The sequence below is a fragment of the Lactuca serriola genome, chromosome 5 (assembly GCF_051521515.1).
Source record: "Lactuca serriola cultivar US96UC23 chromosome 5, Lser_US96UC23_V15, whole genome shotgun sequence".
Classification (NCBI taxonomy): domain Eukaryota; kingdom Viridiplantae; phylum Streptophyta; class Magnoliopsida; order Asterales; family Asteraceae; genus Lactuca; species Lactuca serriola.
The window spans coordinates 316,236,621-316,259,825 of NC_136412.1; the positions used below are offsets into that span (position 1 = coordinate 316,236,621).

At 36.6% G+C, this 23,205-nt stretch overlaps 1 protein-coding gene across 2 annotated transcripts in view; it reads right to left on the bottom strand.

Moving 5' to 3' along the window:
- LOC145055013 (protein NRT1/ PTR FAMILY 3.1-like) overlaps nucleotides 1–1,046 on the bottom strand; it is an 11,714-nt gene extending 10,668 nt beyond the window's left edge. Inside the window, exon 1 of one of the 2 annotated variants that reach the window (XM_079003291.1) lies at nucleotides 889–1,046. In XM_079003291.1, coding sequence (XP_078859417.1) covers nucleotides 889–1,018 — 130 coding nt within the window. In that variant the 5' untranslated portion in view covers nucleotides 1,019–1,046. The remainder of the gene's footprint in view (nucleotides 1–888) is intronic. The other variant, XM_079003292.1, reaches the window with a different exon arrangement.
- Between the last annotated feature and the right edge of the window lie 22,159 nt (nucleotides 1,047–23,205).

Consider the following 23,205-nt stretch of genomic DNA (forward strand, 5'->3'; position numbering starts at 1 on the left):
TGATACAATATCTTATTATTAAAATTTTCACTCAAAACCAACCTTAACTTCTAGAAATGAGCTATATTAAGTTGATTTTACTGTCAAGAGATACGATTACATAAATGATAATTTTGGTCTATGCCTAACGATAAATTTCCTTGTCCCGTAATTAGAATTATTTACCTTTAAATGTGTATCCTTAGCAGAGTTGGTAAAGCCAAAAAAAAAAAAAAAAAAAAAAAAAAAAAAAAAAAAAAATCTTTCTGGCTTGATTCAGTTTTAAATAAAAATTATTTAATTACCATACTAAGGTATATATATATATATATATATATATATATATATATATATATATATATATATATATATATATATATATATATATATTGGAATATAATTACCATAATTAATACATAGCAAAACAACGTTTTAGGTTATTCAGAAAAGAAAATCAACTTAGATTTTGGCATTACATTCTTGGAATGTATAAACTTGCTGTTGTTTGTCTAACCTTTATTCAACAAACATATAAAAGTAAAGTTGCTAAAGCGCAAACTATGGGACTATAAAAGAAACACGTTTTTATCGTTGTTTAGATAATCTTTTGTAAATATTTTATCTGCTAACAAGTAACATCCCACATATACGAGCGGCATTGGCTTGTTAATCCGGACTTTATATTGATATGAATATTTATTTGTGTTTCTTTATTCCTTTGGAATTTCTTTAATTTAAAAATCTGCTCACAAGCCATGGCCATAATTAAGAAAAATATACAAACAATCATTGGATCATTGTGTATCATATGCGTATGAAATCTATTTTGAATCATCACTTGGATTGATGTCGATAAGATATTCTAGAGATATATGAAAGATAGGGACATGAATGGTGGGAGGAACATACCTAGAATGAATGGCATGGTTTTGATGCCTCCAAGAGTTTTCTTCTTCTCGGTGTCTTCATGGTTACTCTCACCATTCTCATTATCTTTGGTTGGAGACATTTTGCTCTTCCCTACCTTCCATGAATACATGAATGAATAATTTATAGTAATTGAGTAAACCCAATCATGCACATGAAGGTAGTGGTAAAGATGAGTCATGACATAACATGATGTGTATGTAGCTTGTCTCATTCACATTTCATATTCAATACAATAAGTCATTCTCACACTTCAATTACCCACTCACGAAATTTGTTAAATACCACAATCAAACAATTGCCAAAATGGTAAAAAGATATATAACGCCCTTTACCAAACATAAAATACCAAAATCTATGGACCAAAATGTATAATTTTAGATTGAAAAATCTAATCCTCTTCTGCATAAATCCAGAAAACAGAATCCTTATTTGTGTGTTTACTTTGTAAATCTATTAATTTGTTTTGAAATTTATGAATGTGGGATTGTAACTCTTAGTAACATATTTGTGTAAATATTTTTTTATCACATGTCATATTCTTATTCATTTTGACACATGTCATTTTGTAGTTATTTTAAATTAATTTTTATTCATATGTTATTTTTTGGTTTTTTTTTTTATTTTACTAAATTCCATATAATATTTAAATGTAATAATAAATGGATATCAAATTTATTAATGGATTTACCTTCTAATTTTTAAATTTCTAAATTAATCCTATTAATATTTTTTGCTTTATTGTCTAATTTATTTGTTTCAATTATAGAAAAAAACACTTCTATATTAATAATTTAATATTTTTCTTATTTTTCTTATAGATTTTTATATTTAACATTTTTTTTAATATATGTATTTCACAACTAATAGGAACAATAAATAAGTTGGATTAGTACGCACATGGCACAATATCAGATGCAAGATAAAGATGATCGGGCTCCATTTTCTTATCCCATGTTATGATTTAACCCAATTTGTAACTAGTTTTGTATTTGATAAACTCAATAATATACTGTCATATGTGTGGTCCATTTTAAAGGATCGACAAGACAACCAACAAAAAAAATGCAGAATGACTGAAATCAACTTGCGAGAAAATTAGCTAGGGACCAAAAACCAACAATAAAAATTGGGAGTATAGATGAAAGAACGAAGGCAAATTGTTTGAAAAGGCAATATTTTTTTTAGCAGAGGCTTGATTCGGCCTTATGCATTTCTTTTCAGAAAACGTGTTTTGACATTGTGTATCAGTTAGGGATGAGGTAAAAAAAGAACAAAACCGGACCGAATCGGTCATTTGGTTCCAATAATTCCCAATTTTTGGGCTTTCGGTTCGTGGTTCTCATGTTTGTCGGTTTTGAAACCATTAAGGGCAAATCGGTTTAATTCTCAGCAATGTTTACAATTTTTGTCAAACTTTGAACAGTCTTAACTTTTTCATACGAGCTTGTAATCGGCTGATTTTTTTTCAGGTTGTAGCCCTTTGTTTTGGCTATAAATTATGCTCAAAAAAACACTTAAAATGGTAACGAGATATATAAGTCACATAGCTCTAAACATGGGATATTAGAGTTGGATATTTTTCTTTCAGCCATGTTTATAATTTTTGTTCAACTTTGAATGGACATAACTCCTTTAGAATGAACTGATTTTTTTACCTAGGTTGAGACTAAAACAATTGAAGTGGTTAAGAAATAACTAAGTTACACAACTTTAAACACGGATTATTAGGGCAACATATTTTTTTTCATCGGTATTTATAAATTTTGCTAAACTTTGAATCATCATAACTCCACATGAGCACGGAATGAGATGATTTTTTTTCTAGGTTATAGCCCTTTGTCTTGGCTACAATTTATGCTCAAAATAGCTAACTTAGTTAAGAAATAGTTTAGTTACATAGGGCTAAACATAGTTTGTTAAGGGTGTTGGTTTTTTTCTAACCAATGTTTTTATTTTATCTCATTGTAATGGTAAATTAAAAATCACTAGATAATGTAAAAATGTCACCTCAAAATGCAAAAAACAACAATGTAGTTTAGAAGTTAAGTTCTTTGCGGTTTTGGAACAGGAGTCGAACCGGTATTTTCCATGGTTCCCATATTTCCTTATTTATAGTTTTTGGTTTTTTAGTTCTTGGTTCGGTTATCTTCGGTTCCAAGACCGATCACATCCCTAGTATATCTGACAATATCAAAGAGCGTTGTCTTCCATGTTGCAGTAATTTGAGAAGGTGTTGTATATAAAAGAAATGAGACTCTTAACATGATAAAATAATCAAAGAACACTTTGATTTTCAATCACAAAAATAAAAGAAAAAACCAAAATTGTATTGTGAGTTGTTATGAAATTTGTTAGTCACAAAAAACTCTACTATAACCTCTATTTATACTCACAAAATCCATAAAATATATATGGATGATGAAAAGTACAGTTTACGGAAGTTATTTGCAGTTACAGAGAAGTTATAAATGTTTCTAGAATTTCCGTATAGCAAATTGGGGATATAGCAAAATTGCATACAACAATTTCATATAGAAGATTTTTCATACATCAACTTCATATATCAATTTTATCATGCAACAATGTTGTATATTATACACCATTATGTATCATATGTAACTTAAATAGACTTTTGTTGAGTTGTCAAAAGTTCTGTATTTCAAGGTCACGTGGCATGTCTAATATGGTGTTATTTGGGAATTGTGGAATCATGTTTTATGAAAGATTCTTTAATCTGAAAAGAAATGAGAGTACTTCAGTATCATGTTTTATGATCATTTTGGTAATTGTGAAATTGTATCACAATTAATCCTCTAAGTACATCTTAATGCAATTGTATGAATAACAAGAGGAATCGAACCTTGTTACAGATGGTTCGATCATAGATGAGTCATGCTTCATTCCCAAATCAAGTTTTAGAGCCATGCTCTAGTAACTACGAATCGTATCTTAAAACTCATTTCAAACTAAGAAAAGGTGATAACACCTTGTAATATATGGAGTAATGATGTTTTTCTTACTCTAGCACATTTAGAATTGGAGTTGTGATGTTTCCGTTAATCGAGAAACAAAAGATAAACCGAGTCCTATTCTATGAAGTGTTTTCTTGTCAGGAATCTACACAAACTTTTGAATATGCGTTTTAGCTCATCAAGGAATGTTCCTTGAGGGAAAAATCATATGTCAAGAAGTCAGTGGGAGTCGTATTAATCTTTAGAGTTGCAAGAGTCAAACGAAAATAAACCTTTATTTATCACTAAGGTTGAAAATATGTTGTGCTTAATGGACATATTCTTATCTATGTGCACTTCCAGTTGAGTTGGCAATGCTTATGAAATCAATGTTCTTCATTTAACTATAAATGAAAAACACGTTGGTTAGTGTAAGTACACTAATCAATGTGGTTGAGCCGCTAACAACATCGAAGTACTGATAGGCCTTTGTGCTGCCAGAAGATAAGAAATTTAGAATAGCAAAGTTCAATCTATAAAGGAAAACTAAGTTTGAACTTGGTTTGTCATAAATCTTGTCTTATGAATGTAGGTTGGAAATGATAGATTCACATGGATGGGAATGTATGCACCTTCAAATCTAAGTTGAAAAGGTTTTGCTCGAATTCATGAAAAAGATTATGAGGGAGTACTTTTGCTGATAGATTCTACAGATCTGATAAAGATCTATATGGATATTGGTTGTGTTACTTGTATTCTTAAATTCACAATATGATTACGACATCCCTCTTCATATTTCAAATTGTGAGGAATGGTAAGGAATTGTTTTAATTTTCAAGAGATACATCTACCAATCTTGAAAAAGGTTTAAACACACTATAACATTCCATTTGGAATTAAATGAACAAGATTAAATAAAATAAATAAATAAATAAACCCCGAGATGTAAATGTGTCACACCCCTAAACTGAAACGACGGAAACGTTCGGGGGTAGAGGACGTCATGGACAATATCACAACAATTACATCATAGTAACCAAAGTAAACACAGCCATTACATTGAAAATATAGGTATTTACATATGTTTGAAACATAATTTGTATACACCAAAAGTATAACAAAATATAAAAGACGTGACTCTATACGCTCCGTCTTCGCAAAAGTCTGCGGAGTACCTGTCTACTGATTTCCTGAGAATAAAAAAGATTTAGAAAGAGTATCAACATTAAGCTGGTGAGTTCATAAGCATGTTTTTGTAATGAAAACCTATTGATGAATCTGCGAAATGTTTGTATGTTTCCAAGAAAATCCAATATTTTCTTTAGTAAAAAGGTAGTTTCAAACCATAAGACCAATTGTAAGTTCGTTATTGAATTCTGTTTTTGTGTATGAAAGTACTTGTATGAAATCCCTAGCTACCACCAGTACTGTAAGTAATGCATTGTATGAAAACCCTGGCTATTACTAGTAATGTATAGTAGTTTTATTACTTAAAATAAAACTATTGAAGAATGAAATCCCGTAAACAAAATGTTAGTTTATACTGTTGTGAGTTCGTATAACCATGCTTGATATGACCTAGTGACCTCTACGACGTTCTTCAGGCATCGAGCGTTATGACATTTGTCACCCCAGGCATGTCTGCTTAACTGTAGCTAGCAGTTTAGGTGTGGGATAGTCAATCCTGAATAGATCTATTCACAAATCTCACGCTCTCCCTCCAGGAGACCCTGATTATACTATGATAGGATTTAGCCCGCACCCCGAAGGGTACAATTGAAGTGATGTCTCACAACCCTGTATTAACTAGTTTACGTGTAATGTAATGCTCACTTGTACTTGAATCTATACATATGTCTTGTAGAGTAAAAATAGTTATACTTAAATAATTATTTAGTATGGTACTCTTGTATTCAGAAAGTAGTAATGTATACCATAAACTATATCTGTCATATTTTATATGATTGTTAATGTATAATCCTAAGATGGTAAAAATGTGTATTGAAATCCCAAACTATACCTATTATAGTTTGCATGTGTGTTAAGTACTCGGTTCGTGTATTGTTTTGAAAACTATGCAATTATAGCTGTGAGTTGAAAACTTTCCTTATGCTCATCATGTTACAAAAGGGATAAAATATTTAAATACTTTATAAAATGTGGTGATCTTTCGGTTGTATCAAACGCATAACTTTTAATCCTGTTGAAATTTTGTGTATAAAGTTCATAAAAACTATTTGTGTTTGGCTTGTATCCCCCCTGAAAACGTTAAAATAGTAAAAACGTAGGGGTATGAACTCACTGTTGGTTGCGGGAAGGTGTCGGACAGTGAAACTGAAATGAGGACCCTCGAGCTGTTGTTCATGGAATTAATGGAATCCTAATAATAATTTAACACATATATGTATCTTATTAGTGAAATCATTAATTATATTGTTGGGAAAACACTTGCTTTTGGTTTAGGAATGTGACAACCCGAAACTTTTTCGTTATCTTTACCCGGTTTCCGTTAATAAAAATTTGGGTTTTATTTATTTATGTCAAATTTATTGGTTTGGGAAAAACCTTACATTTTAAATAAATAATATGTATTTTTATACGAGTCGAAATAACCTGGAAAACACGTGAAAAATCGCAACTCCACTCAAAAATTTCGAGTTCACAGCCAAGACGAGTTTACGGCCGTAAACTCGTGTACGGCCGTAAACCTGTTTACGGCCGGAATCAGGTGGACCCCATCACCGACCATACCCCTGACCTATAAATACAGGACCCCCACCCTCATTTGAACTTTCTGTACCAGAAACACCCACTTTCTCTCTCTAAAACCCTTGACCGTAAACTCCATAACACCCTTCTTTCACCCGAAAAATGACAGAAATCATCATTTGGGGCAGTTTAGGAACCTTTGGACTGCTTTTCGTCATAAACAAGCAACCTTGTTCTTGAGTGTACGGCCTTAATCCCCCAGATCTTCAAAAACCGTTAACTCCATTCACGACCGCAAACATTGTTCACGACCGTAAACCCCATATATGGTCGTAAACACCTCCTTAGTGGGGAAAAGCCTGTTTCCTCAATTCAACCAAGTTCCAGTAACATTCCTTAACCAAATCCAAGTGTTTATCTAACACTTTATCTAACGAAATCGCTAATTTAGATACGTATATGTATTTATTGATATTAGGATTCCGTTAAGTGCCACGCACGCCGACTCAAGGATCTTCCAGTTCAATCCCTTGCAAACAACCAACTGTGAGTTCATACCCCTATGTTTTTATGGTTTTAAACGTTTTCAGGGGAAATACAAGCCAAACATAACAGCTTTCAACAAGTTAAACTTATGCAATTATACCATCTAACCAGTTCTACAAAACATTTAGATATTATATCCCTTTTGTAGTATGCGGAGCATAAGGGACGTTTTGTGAACACAATTGCATAGCTTTCAGAACAGTTCCACAAACATAACAATCAAACTATAATGGGTATAGTTTGGGGAAAACTCATTACCGATTTCACAAATACATACTACATACACAACTAAATACATAAACTATGACAGATTTAGTTTATAACATTACTACGAGAGTCCAACAGTATATAATTATTTAAGTATAATTATTTTTACTCTACAAAACATACATTGGGTTTTCATACATATGATCAGAACACTTATATATTATTAATTCGTAAAGTCGTCAAATTAATTGGGAGACACGTCCTCATACACTCAACAACAAAGTGGAGGACTCTGTCCTTGGGCACTTTCAAACAACAACAAAGTAGAGGACTCTGTCCTTGGGCACTTTCAAACATCAACTAAGTGGAGGACTACCCTTATGAACCAGAATTTCCAGGAGGGAAAGCGTGGCTTTTTTGTATAGATCTATACACCTGGCTGCTAGCTACAGTCGGACCAACAGGTCTACGGGTGAAATTTGTCATAAATGATATCGACGTCCGATTTCTGTCGTATCAAGTTTAAGTATGGTCGTAAAACTCGCCAATCGTACGAGATCTTTTACGTAATACTATACCTTTTACAAACAATTGCTTTAACAACATAAGTGTGATACTTATGCCTTACAGTTTCGAAAACATTAAAATAACAAACACACGTATACCAGGGAAAATAAGGGATTTTCCCAGTCAAATAGAACCTACTACATACATACTGGTGGTAACCAAGGTTTTCAAAAACATAGTTCTTTTCACACACCGGTGGTAACCGGGATTTTCGATACAAACGATATTTACATATAATGAAAATGAATTAATTATACAAATTCAGTTACTAGTTTTCATTATAAAAATCATGCTTATGAACTCACCAGCTTTATGCTGATACACTTTCAAAACTGCTTGTATTCTCAGGGCAACAATAGACAGGTACCCGTGCTAACTTTTGATGAAGACGAAGCGTTTTTTAAATTTCGTCTTTTACTTTTGTTTCATTTTAATGTATACAAACTATGTCTTCAAACATGTGTAAATATTCTTATTGCAATGTAATGGTTGTATTTACTTTGATTACCATGTTACAATTGTTGTGATACTACGCATAATGTCATCCACCCTCGGATGTTTCCGTCGTCTGTTCCCACGGTTCGGGGGTGTGAAAGATTGGTATCAGAGCTATTGTTTATAGTGAACTCAGTATACCGAACCTTACATGGTATACAAATATAAACACTAAGGGGCCAAAGTGCTCTAAACTAAAAGTATACTCTAAAATATAAGTATTTTACAAAAAGTATACAAGTATACCTACATACCAGAAACAATATCGCGAGTAGAACAGAACAAAAGTAATTGGATGTAGGACACTGTGGTTAAACCTGGGCAGTTATGTAATCATGTCTAGGGTCAATATAGCCTGATCAACTATATTGATTCGAGACATGACCAACATGTGCTGGGGAGTGACTGTGGTGTACAGCAGGCCTAAAACTTACCAAGTGTCTATACAATAAGATATCGGTTCAACAAAACACAAAATAGTATAGGAGTATTTTACTAGAGTCAAATTCTTTGTAGAGATTCATTTCCAAGTGTTTCTACTCATTCCTTTTGCGATAAAATTTCTTGCATTAATAACTTTTTCTTGTTTATCGCTTAGTAGGACACTCTAGCTATCATATTGAGATATTTTCTTGCTTTATATCTCTTGATTCAATTCAGAGGACTTACCATCCTCTTATTCCTGGTCATTTTTAGAACAAGATGCTTCCAAGGAAAAGACCCAACAAAAAGAACAAAAATCCCCCACCGCTACCTCCTTAATTTGATCCCGCTATGTTCCAGGCAGCAGTTACTGCCGCTGTGGCTGCTGCAATGTCACAAATTAATCCTGGAGGCTCTGGTGGGTAAGGAGGCAGTACTCAACCCCAAAACCATGAAGGTAGTCAGGGACACCAAAAGGAATGTTCCTATAAAGACTTCATGAATGCAAAACCTACACCCTTCAATGGTAATGGAGGTGTTATTGCTCTGACTCGATGGTTCGAGAAGATCGAGTCCATCTTCGAAATTTGTTCCTGTTCCGAAGCCACCAAGGTGAAATTTGCTGCTTGCACTTTCACCGATAGAGCATTGACCTGGTGGAATAGTCGGGTAAATTCCCTAACCCTGTCAGTAGCAAATGCTATGGGTTGGGAGAGTTTGAAGGAGCTCATTCTCACTGAGTACTACCCAAGGGGCGAGATGCAGAAACTGGAGCACGTACTCTGGAACCTAAAGATGAAGGGTTCCGACATTGCCTCCTACACAACTAGATTCTGCGATCTGGATCTCCTCTGTCCGGGAATGTTCACCCTGGAAAGCAAGAAAATAGAGAGGTTTATATGGGGATTGACGCCCCCAACGCAAGGAAATGTCTTGCCTGCTAAGCCGACCACTTTTGACAGCGCCAAGTGCCTGGCGCAGACCCTTGTAGATCACGACGTTGATCTCGATGCAGCAATAGCCACTCCTGAACCAGCTAAGGCGAGTGGTGAGAAGAGAAAGTTTTGGAAGCAGCGTAAGGGATAGTCTTCACAGGATCCCTCCAAGAAACAACAAATTATGGCAGTTCACACTGCTACTACTCATGCCGCTGCTCCTGCCACTCAAGCACCTACCCGTGCCGTGAATTGCTCTGCAACAACTGTGGCAAGAAGGGTCACACAACCCGAGGTTGCTGAACACAAGACCAACCCACTAACCAGGCCTCGGGAGCAGGCATTGGGCAAGCCTGTTATGGTTGTGGAGAAGTTGGGCACTACAAGAGAATTTTCCCTAAGGCCACAACAGCTGTCAACCCGGGGAGAGTCCTTGCGATGGGTCAGGAGGAAGCAGTTACAGATTCCACAGTTGTTACGGGTACGTTCCTCCTTGACAACTCTTATGCATGCATTCTTTTCGATTCTGATGCAGAGAGAAGTTTTATTAGTCATGCATTCAAGCATCTTCTCAAACATAAACCCCAATCTTTAATTGAAACATTTACCGTTGAGATGGCTAACTGTGACAACCCGGAATTTTCATTTGTTCAAACTTTAAAGTCAAGCACTTAAATAAAAAGTCAATTACTTTCCTAATAATTTTAGCCAATTTAAAGTCCGTTTGAATGTTTTTAGTATTTAAAGTACGTCTCGAGTCTTGGAGTTGCAAAACCGCACATACCACCTTAATAAAGAGTTCACGGCCAAATTTTTAGAGTTTGGGCTGTAAACTCCCTAGTGTCCATGAACTCATGCCTTAGGCATGATTTTACTCCCCAAACTCCTCACTTTTCACTTCTATTCTCAAGAACACCCTCTATTCTCTCTCAACTATCATCCCGTCTTTCACCCGATCTCCCGAAAATGTAAGTGTTTCTCGACTTGATTTGTTATTATAACATAACACCTAGTGTTTATACATCATTTCATCCATTCAATTTTGTGTTTTACTTAGATCTTCAATACACCAAGAACACCAAGAACACACACTAGTGTTCTTGGACCTTAAACACCAAATCAAGCTTCTATCTTGTAAGTACACTTGCCCTAGCTTCTTGGGTGCTTAATATGAACTTGATAACACTTGAAAATCATCAAATAACATAAGAACAAAGGTGTTTACGGCCAAGGATGTTCTTGGGCCGTAAACCCCTTTTTAAGTGGTAAAATGGACATTAGTCCCTTCCTAAGCCTTGGATGCCAACCTTGAACCTTCCTAGAAGTGTTTAAGACCTTAAAAAACAATCAAAACATGTCCCTAAGAGATTTTACAGCCATGAACACATAAGAATATGGTCATTTGTTCGTAAACTCCACAAGGTGGTCTTATTATGCCCCTAATGCTTTCCTAAGGCTTGGACTTGATCATTTGATGCCCAATCATGACTTGTAAGACCTCAAAACACAATTTGGCACTTAGTACCATGAGTTTACGGCCCTAAACTCTTGGTGAAATGGTCATGGGCCGTAAACTCGATAAAGGGGTGGTTCATGGGCCATAAACTCCAATGTCATGTCATACAACCCTTAGGTGCAACCCTTTGGTACCTATAGCACTTGAATCAAAGTGTTTCCATGACCTAGGGTGTCTTAACTTGATTAATTAGTTATTAATTGACTAATTAGATTACATATATGTTATTATATGATAACTAGGACCATTGTGTGTGTTCAAGTCCTCACTCGACACCTAGCACCTTGTCCGACACTTCCGAACAAACCACTCACTGCAGGTGAGTTCATACCCCTTAATTAACCTTTTAAATGTTTTTAAATGCTTTATGGGGGGGGGGGGAATAAAAGTTGGATCATGCTAGTTATTATATCAATCACATGTGATTAATAACTAACATGCAAATGGATTTACTATACGTTAACTGTTTTACCAAACAGATTTCTCCAAATGTTTTTCTTAAACGTTTTTATATGTTTAAAACTCTTTATTAAACTTTTTATTATACACTGTATGTTTCATTTCAAACTCTTTTACAATTGTGTTTCAAACAAAGGTTTCTTTATACTTAAACTGTTTTATCAAACAAATACTTTGCAACCGTTTTAAAAACTGACATCAAGTCGATCTTTTCTTAGATATTAATCTTTTTCAAAGGTTTCACAAAACTTCTTTTATGCTTTTATATTATCAAATGCATGCCCATATATGTATAGTTATATAAGTAATGTTTAAAGGACTTAGGAAGGCTAACTCACTCTGTTTCCTTTTCCTCGTTGGGATGTGGCTATGGGGTATCGGTTATCCGTCCGAATGTCGTCTAAATATTAGTTATATATCATGTATACATATGTAGGCATAAAAGTTTTCCTTTCAGTCAGTTCAGTACCTTTAGGTAGCAAATGCATACTTCAGGTTATACACGTACATTATTAGTAACTATTATAGGTATAGTTAGGAGATACTACTTACAATTCCAAGTACAAGGAATCACACAAGAGTCAGTTCATTCATGATTCTATACTAATACATTACATGTTACATGAGTACGTTTACATAGATACGCTTACATGAGTACGTTTACATAGATACGCTTACATGATTACGCTTACATATATACATTTACATAGATAAACTTACACGAATACGCTTATATGAGTACGTTTACATAGATACGCTTACATGAGTACGTTTTCATAGATACGCTTACATGAGTACGTTTACATATACGATAATAGAACAGACATAACTAGGTGTTGTAGCATGGAACGATTTCAGGATCTAACTATACCAATGAATCACTAACGCATTAGTGATAGTTATATTGGGTATACATGATCATAGTAATGTTGATGTTCGCGGCTTGCAATCATGCAGGGGTCGCGTGTGGGTCCCAAAATCTCTTTGACAGGGGAGTGTCTAGCTTGGGATCTAGCCATCATATTATGCCTTAGCCCTCAATTAAGGCAAAATAGTACAAAAGTAGTCACTTATTACAAATACTACAGTACTTACGACAATTACAAAAGGATATAAAACTACAGTCAATATATTATTAATACCTTTACTATGTGTCATATTCACATAATCGATGAGGTAGGTTAGATAATAATAATAATAGTTGTACAATCGGGTCTTGGTAGAAGGCTACTTTCAAAACAGTCGGGTCTTGGTAGAAGGCTACTTTCAAAACAGTCGGGTCTTGGTAGAAGACTACTTTCAAAACAATTAGGTCTTGGTAGAAGATTTCTTTTATACTAATAGGAATCATAGGGATTTCTAGGGCTTTTCAAACGTTTTCAACTACTTTCAAACATTTTCATACTTATACGAACTTTCTTTCAAAACAATTTCAAGTCTTTCATTACAAGTTTTACAAATCAAAGACACATTAATACTTATGAATTCACCAGCTTTTTGGCTGATACTCGCTTTCAAAATAACTTGTATTCTCAGGTCACAAATAGACAGGTATGACGACTAGGTTTTGTGAAGACGGAGCAGTTCAGACTCGTCTTTTATTTTGATTATTCATTATGTTGTTGTATACTATGAAAGAACACACTTGTAATTAAAATTATACTATTAATGCAATGGATGATGTTGTTGCTTGTTTACTACTTTGCATTGTTGTGATACTTTACATGATGTCCTACGCCCCATAACGTTTCCGACGTTCTTGGTTTTGGGGTGTGACAGATTGGTATCAGAGCATTGTTTATAGTGAATTGAGTATATCAACCCATAAAAGATATACTAACTATAAATACAATGGGATTAAAAATACTCTGACCAAGAGTTTATAAATTTAAATAATAAAATATTTGATTGAGTATACGTGCCTGCATTCATACTAAAATCCGTGTCACAATGACAAGAACAAAAGTATTACGATTGTTGAATATCACAGGTAAGCTCGGGGATGTATGGTCAGTCTTGGGAGTGGCATAGCCTAATCAACTATGTTGGTCCGAGGAGTGATTAGCATATGCCCAAGAATGGTTGTGATATGGCAACAAGTCTAAAAACTTACGAACACTACCACAATGAAATACCATAGGGGTATTTGGTGTTACTATAAATACTTTATACTTGAGAACTAAACAAAAAGAGGATCTACGTTACTAGGTCAATAGTTGCTAAGTGGATACATTAAGTTTATATGTAACTAGGATGATATAGACTCCGAAGCTGTGAAATTTTGCTTTACCCCTGTTCCTCGTGAATTTGGAGTTAAGGTCACTTATTCGAAGGCCCATCCTGTTTGATTACATATAATCGGTATGCACTTTACAAATAGTGATGTAACTAATAAAGATCTTCTTATAATTATCTAGTTAGTTCGTCTAAATAACTACTTCTTGACCCCAATTCTCGCGTAGATAACAAGGCTGGACTCCACCCTCACGGCAACCTGTTCCTGCCGAACGAAGTTATTGCTGGATGGTTTGGAGAAGAAACAGAGAATGATCATCCGATCCCTTTGAATAATCATCATGATGAAGAGCTTTCGTTTGGTGCAAACTCCGAACCCGAAGTTGAGAACCTACCCCAGGTAGTTCCCATTCCAAATCCTAACCCTCGTCCGACTTTTCATGGCCCGACACCCCCTTGGGTAGAATGCTTGGAAACATGGAGCGAAGATCAAGAGAAACCTATGCCGTTTAATAGAGACCGAAGCTTCTACAACTTGTGGGATAGGGAGATTTAATGGAGTAGGTGAAGGAAGTGAAGTATGATTTCCAGTCCCACTAATGCACAACAAAGGGATTGATCTTTCACCTTGGTTGCCATTTGGGATATCATCTTCATTAGGAAGCCTGTTCCTAAAGATTTGGGAAGACCATAGCTGTCTAAACTAGACATCTATAATGGGAGAAATTCAAGTTAGTTGATTTAAAGTCCTTAATATAACACCCAATATGAAATATTAAGGCTAGGACCCAATAACCTATTTATAACTGGAAGAGGGATGCCGTAATCCAAACTATAAAATAGTTAAAGGTAGGTAAATGACGATGTACCAATTTCCACCATGAAAAATGAAATATAATTAAGTTTTAATTGGATTTGAAACTCCTAGATATTTTTGAGATACATTGAACTTTTCAATGGCATGTTTGAATCTCGATTGTGCCCTCTCAAGTTTGTGACTGTGATGCCGAGGATCACAAACAAGGTGTGAATAACCATACAAATTGACTTGGTACCCTTAACAATATTACCTAATTGATGTGCCGGTTAACCACACACGCTCCACCGATCTATAATAAAGTCAAGTTACCCTTTGCCACTCTTACTAGTCCATGTTAGTGTGTCGGTTAACCACACACGCTCCACTAACGATTTGGTAAGGTACAAAGTATTATTTTATGGACTAGCACCAATTTCCCATTTTCCTAAAGTAACTAAGATAGGGAATTTATAATGTATAGTTACTTTATAATTCATTATACTTTTAATGATTATTTAAAGTCGTATCCTACCGTTCGGCTAACGACCCTCCACCGATCAAGGAAGCGGTGGGTGAGAGTGGACACCCATTAAGTCACCATTTTATAGGCAACAACCTTATACCCCCTTATAGACCGGCTTCGTGAATGAGGCCTACTAACAGTAAGAATGACATATTCTTATACATATCTATATAACAAAATTATAATAATAGTATAAGTGTTGATTTTTAAACCTTTTAAAAATCTAAGGTTTAATTTGGAATTAAAGTATTAAAGAATAAGACTTTTCAAATTCCAAAACTTGAGGGCAAGAATTGAAACTATTCCAAGTCTCTTCAATTTGTAACTTATGAGTTTTAATGGTTCATAAAAATGAAGACTCTTCATTTTATGAAACCTCTTTAGTTCTTTAATCACAATTTAAAGAAGTGACTTTTGGTTATCCATAACTTGAGGACAAGTTATGGACACCATTATTGCCATTAAGATCAAGAATTAAACACACATGGAGGTTACACATAATTCCTATGATCTTCTAAAAGCTCATAAAAACACAAATTTATATCAAGCAATTTCAAGAAATCATATAAACATATACAATACTTGAAAATTGATAAAAGTCATGTAAAATGGGTTAACATAATCATTATCACTTTGAAAAACAGATTTTACAAGTCCAAAACAGATTGGGATAATGATTTTAATCCATTTCTAGCAACAAAAATCGAAAAAATTGCCCAGCATGCTCCTACTCGTCGAGTGCATGAACCTAATCGACGAGTAGGATGAATATGTTCATGGACTCGGAGAGTCCTCCCCATGAACTCGGCGAGTCCAGTCGTCAGTGAGCAGGTTTTTCGATTTTCAAGCAGTCTTGCATCAAGTATACAGAAAACAATCATAGGCTCTGATACCACTGATGGGTTTTGAGCATTCTAACACTTTCTAAGTGTACATGCAACCCTAATAACCTTGAATCTATGTTTTCTCCATATACATGCAAATTTCTTTAATCAAGGTTATTTTCTAACTAGCATGGCATGGGGATTACATAAAACATAAAACTAGTAGAAATACATACCTTGTTGTTGCTTGGATTCCTTCAAGACTTTGTGAGCCTAGCACCCCAAATGTTGTGCCTCAAATGCTTCACACAACACCAAAAAACTTGGAATAACTTGAGAGGATACTTGTAGCACTCAAAAATCGGTTATGCCCTCTCTAGTAATACCAGGTCCGATTTTCCTAGCCATGGGGTCCCTTTTATAGTGGTGTCACAGTTAGGGTTTCATCATGAAGACTCATAATTGTCATGACTCTTCCATTCTCATGACCCATGGGTTTGTAACTCCCATGGACTATCCATGGAGCTCCAAATGGTAATATCCTTAACCCATAATGTCACACCTCGAAACCGAAGGCGGAAACGTTCCGGGGCGGAGGACGTCATGAATATCACAACCAATGTACATAGTAAGCGTAGTAAACACAAAGCAATATATTACATAAAGTTATTACATTTGTGTTGAAATCAAAGTGTTACAAGTGTCATACGTATATATCATATGAACAAAAGTACAGACGTGGCTTCTACGCACTCCGTCTTCGCCAAAAGGGTCGTTGGGTACCTGTCTAATGTGGACCTGAGAATACAAGCAGTTTGAAAATCAGCATAAAGCTAGTGAGTTCATAAGATGTTTGTTTTCTGAAAATGTACAAGTTCCCTTAGTTCTCCGAAAAAGTTTGTCATCCAAGAAAATCTCATATTTTCTTATAAGTATAGTTGAGTTATCCGTTTAGTTACTCAATCTAGTTAAGAATAGTTCAGTTATCCCAGGAAAAACCCTTATTTTCCTAAAAGTAAAGTTTAGTTAAAGTCCTAAATTTCCGTTAAATGCAACAGTGTATAGTTTAATACGTAAAACTATATATTGTAAATCATGGGATTGCTATCCCGTATTAGATGTAAGATAGCCTTAATACACACAAAACCTATAGATTGAAAATCATGGGAATACCATCCCGTACTAAATATAAGATAGTTTGATATATGTGAAACTATAGATAGATATAGATTGAAAACCATGGGATTACCATCCCGTACCAGATATAGATTGAAAACCATGGGATTACCATCCCGTACTAGATATAGATTGAAAAACATGAGATTACCATCCCGTACTAGATATAGATTGAAAACCATGAGATTACCATCCCGTACTAGATATAGATTGAAAACCATGGGAATACTCTCTCGTACTAGATATAGATTGAAAACCATGGGATTACCATCCCGTACTAGATATATATTGAAAACCATGGGAATACTCTCCCGTACTAGATATAGATTGAAAACCATGGGATTACTATCTCGTACTAGATATAGATTGAAAACCATGGGAATACTCTCTTGTACTAGATATAGATTGAAAACCATGGGACTACCATCCCGTACTAGATATAGATTCAAAACCATGGGAATTACCATCCCGTACTAGATATAAGAACTATAGATAGAAGATAGATATAAAATCAAATCCATGAATAAACTCATATTAATACGTATTGTGAGTCGGGTAACCGTGCTGATGCCACACCGAGACCTCCTTGACGTTCGTCAGATGTCGGACGATATCCAAAATTTGTCACCCTAGGCGTGCCCGCCTAACTGTAGCTAGCAGTTTAGGTGTGGGATTGTCAGTCCCGAATAGATCTATTCACAAATTCTACGCTTTCCCTCCAGGAGACTCTGGTTACACTTCCGGGGAGGATTTACTGATAACCCAAATGGTAATGACGAATCTCACAAGCTAGTACTAAATTATTCACAGTGTTCTCGGACGATATCAAACATACTAATCACTTTGGAACATAATACGGTAAAAAAAAAAAAGATAAACTGAATCAGACATAGTTTATCTATTAACATTACTTGAAATCAGAATTCATAAAACGAGAACTGAAGATCCCAAATTATTCCCATAATAATTTGATTAGTTTGATTGTTTCCTTTACTGAAATCCATGTAGTTATAATCGATAAAACATCCCTTATGCTCACCATAATACACAAGGGGTATAGATATTTAAAAGTTTGCTAGATATTTATAGAATTACATCAGTTTTAAGTTTTGAAAACATTTATTGTTTTGCTTGTATTCCCCCGTGAAAACATTGAAAAACACGGAAAAAGGTGTAGGGGTATGAACTCACCAGTCGAAGAACGTGTCATCTAGGATGCTAAGTGTCAGATCGGGGCTTGATAATGCGTGAGGTTCCTATGTAATATGAAATGATGCACAATTGTATCTAATTAGACTTTGAATCACTAATTAGATAAGGTTATACACTCCAAGATGCGAAAACACTTCAAAACAAGTGTTTGGAGTGACCCGGGTGACATCTAAGGACGTATAAGGCTTGGATATGGAGTTTACCCCTCAAGAGTAAACTCATAAGAGGTTTTACGGCCCTAATGACCCTGTCCCCATGAGTCTACGGCCGTAAACTCATGGTGGGGTGATCTATGATGCTAAATGGCCTTATATCACTTGGGAAAATTAGCTAGCATCAAATCTAGGGCATTGGAATGGATTTAACTCACATATGGACCATTTATTGGAGTTTACGGCAGTAAACTAGGATTTTACGGCCGTAAAGTCCCCCACACACATTCCTTTGATGCTTTGGTGGTCCTAGGTCTTTACAAGAGTTTCTAGCTAATTCTACAAGCCATGGAATGACTTTAAGGCACCATTTGACCATGTTTTAGGAGTTTACAGCCTAAGAACCCATTCTTGAGGGGGGGGGGGTTACGGCCGTAAGCTCCTATGGGGGTTGTTCTAGCATGTTTAAGGTCCTTAACTTGATTGTGGTTGCTTCTAGACTTCATTCTAAGGCTAATGAGGTGTGTAAGTGGCATTTTAACACCTAAAAAGGAGTTTAAGGTCTAAGGAGATGAGTTTACGGTCTAAGAATGTTCTTGGACCATAAACTCAAGCTTGTACCATTTGACTAAGTTTTGGTGCATTTCTTGAAGGATTATAAGGTTCTATACTCTCATGGAAGCTTGTTGGAGGTGTTTAGCAGCAAACTAACACCTTAAAATGAGTTTACTCCCCATGAATAGGTGTTTACGGTCCAAGCATGTGCTTGGGCCGTAAACTCATGCTTATTCCCCAAATGAAGAGTTAAAGGTGTTCTAAGTCCATGCAAATAAGTCCTTTTGCCATATCTAAGCTCCAAATGAGGTTTGGAAGGGTTTTAAGGCTCAAAACCCCTTATTACATGTGTTCACGGACTAAGGAGGTTTCAGGACCGTAAACACATGTTTATGGTCCTATTCCTCATATTTTTCACGAATTTGAAGGCCAAAGGTGTTATACTAGGAGCTAGGATGGTTACCTTGATGATTTGGAGCTTGATTTGGATGATTTTGGCTTGATTTCGAGTTTTAGAGAGAGAAAGTAGAGAGAGTCGAGAGAGAGTGGAAAAGGCTTCAAATGAGGCTCTCTCAACTTTATATATATGCTCAAATTTTGGGACACGGTGAAATTCTACCTGATACTGACGTTAGACGAGGCTTTTGGTCACACCCGATTAATTTACCGTAATTACGACTTAGATGAAACTAAATATTTTCTAAATGAAAAATAGAAAATATTTTAATGAACTAAAATGTGTCCCGACACTTAAGAAATTAAAATAGAAGTCGCAAATAAATTAAATTAAAACAAAGTTAACGGAAAATTTTGGAACGTAACGGCTTTATTAACGGAATCGGGTTATGATGACGGGACGAACTTCGGGTTGTCAAATTATCCCCCGTTAGAGGGAATTTCGTCCCGAAATTCAAACTTTAGATGCGACTCGGGGATTTGGAAAAAGAATATGGATACTTCTGTTCTATTGAATCATCACGCTTCGAAGTGATTTCGGATTCTCGCATGGCATTTCGAGGAACCTGTCACTTATCGGGATACGGCTTGTTTCATACGTTTAACCTTTTGATCTATGATTTCGATTGGTTCTACCTTGAAGTTCAGACTTTCATTGATTTCGGTTTCATCAAGGGAATTACTATGGTTTCATCGGGTAGGCACTTCTTAAGGACAGAGACGTGAAATACCGGATGTATGTTACTAAGTTCTGAGAGTAGTCGGAGTTTGTAGGCTACGGGATCGATTCTAATGAGGATTTCGAAAAGTTCTATGTTAGACCGAAGGGCATTACTACATCTTCGTAGGTGACTATATCGAATCCTGAATGCTTGTTTGGAAACATCATTCCTGTGATCTCGTAGCTGACTGGAAAACTCCTGCATTGCTGCTGGCGCTAATCGATACGGGGCTTGGTTACGAGGGTAGCTCCAGGAATTTGGTCGATGTGAAACTCAACTCGACACTCAGGAGGAATTCCTGGAAGCTCTTCGGGAAAAGTCACCAGAAAAGTTGCAGACTTCGGGGATGCAACTTCCTGTTTCTCGATGGTCACATAGGCTAGGAATTTATGGCACTCCCTTCGGAGAAACCTTTTGAGCTTTAATGTACGAAATGATACAACAGCTGAAACTAAGTTTATCGTTGCAGATTTATAAGAGTTTGACCGGGGGAAGGTTGAGATGGATAGATCTTTCGGAACCAAGGATATCAGCACGATTGAGACTCAATCAATCCATGTCAATGAATACATCAAAGCTCTTAATTAAGAAACCGGCACAAGATCGATGGGAAAAGGATGATCGCCGAGGGTAAGGGTTCAACCTATGAATGTATCGCTAACGTCCTCTTTCTCGTTGTTAGACACCTCGACGGTAGACATTTCGGTTACTAATGGAGGACTAAGGTTAAGTGTAACAACGCAAATTTTCAAACAAATTTTTCATTTTAAAAATATATTTATTTCCATTCAAAACAAGGCATAAATAGTTTAGGTGTTCTATCAAATACAAATAGTCAAAATCCCAAGATCATAAAAGCATTCTTCAGTGTGTATCGATCACGCCGGCGCCTTCCCACGGTCCTCGCTAGTACCTGAAACACATACATAACAACTGTAAGCATAAATGCTTAGTGAGTTCCCCAATATACAACTTACGCACATACGCCTTTCCAGGCCCTGACCTTCCGGTCCATGTGTCTCAGGGGACTTCCGTCCCTGCTGGGTAAACCTTCCGGTCCTACCCACGCCGACCTTCCGGTCCATCACACAACATATCGCCTTCCGGCCCATAACATATTGCCTTCCGGCCCATAATATAATCGCCTTCCGGCCCATGACATACGTAGCACACATATAGCAAATAACTTACCACATATAGCATACATATCACATATCATATCCGACCTTCCGGTCACACAGTCAAACCCTTCCGGGTACAGTATAGTGAGAAGACTCACCTCGTAAAAGCTGAAAGCTAGCAAATCCCGAAATGACTCGTGCACAATCCGACGAGCTACGACCTCCCTATAACATCACATATCTCATTAACACTTATATCTTCTAAGTGTGACTATCCCTAAGAAGTCAGACTTAGGTCAACTCTGGTCAACGGTCAACGGTCAACTCGACCAGACTCGGCGAGTGCCATGGCGACTCGGCGAGTCTAGACGTCCTCCAACTCTCTGAGATTCCCTATCTACTCGTCGAGTATCCTCCTCGACCCGACGAGTTACTCCTGGAAGAATCGCGGGGCCACCCCGACTCCACTCGCCGAGTCTGATGAACAACTCGGCGAGTCCCAGTGAATCTTCAAGCTACTCGCCGAGTCTGAAGAACAACTCGGCGAGTCCATGCCATGCAGACGAGCAACTGCTTCCTAAATTACGTATGGTCCCGAGATATACAATCATGGGACTTTCTGGACTTCTAAACATCTTATTACTGGGGTATAAACGTCTGGGTAATAACATAATAACCCATCTAATCACTAAATGGGTTTCATAAACCCTAGATTCATATACACATAAAAATAACAGAAATGGTCCGAGTATTACCTGAAAACGCACTCTCTGTGTCCCCCAAACCTCAGGACTCGATTCTCCTTGATATTCCTTTGGCCAAATTCTTCTTCTTCTTGCCTAACAAGTTCCTCCAAGTTCCAATAGCTTTCTCTCCTGCTCTAGACGTCCACAACGATTAGGGTTCTTCTCAATCGACCAAAAGACGGACAATGACGGCCTAAGAGGCGTTATATACGATCCAAAACCGAACGGTTAGGGTTTCTGCTGAACAGCATCGACTCGCCGAGTCCATATCTGGACTCGTCGAGTCCAGTCGCGAACCCGCGACCAAGTCTGCGATCCTACTCGGCGAGTCTAGGCTCCAACTCACCGAGTCCCCTCTTAAATCACCCCCAAAAACATAATTTAATAATACCTGAGATTCCGGGCTGTTACATTAAGATGATGTTTGATTGAATAGATAACAGATTCTCTTTCAACAATATAATCGAAAAGGATTGCAAATATAAGGGCTGTCGAGAAAGAATATATACCTGTGGCAACGGTGGGATCGGTGGCTGCCTCCACTTGTCCCATAGCTAGGACTCTCCCTGTTTTGCCAGTTGTTACTGCCTTGGGGCAGTTTCGCTTGAAATGCCTGGCTTCACCACAACCGTAGCAAGTCGGACTGATTCCCATTCCGGAAGCTTGATTGGTTGATTGGGTTGGTTTTTTGCAGTTTCGAGCAAGGTGGTCTTTCCTGCCACAGTTGTTGCAGAGTCTTTCGCGGCATGGCCCGGGAGTACGGTGATGGTAGCTGCACTTGTCGCACCAAGGAAGGGTACCGGTATATCCACTGGTAGGAGTCTGAGCAGTGGAACCAACAGCAGAAACAGCAGCAGAGGCAGTAACAGCGTGGACTGCTACCGTTTGCTGTTTCTTGGAGGATCCCTGTGTACTTTGGGCCTTCCTCTTGTTCCAAAATTCCTTTTTACTTCCACCACCACTCTTA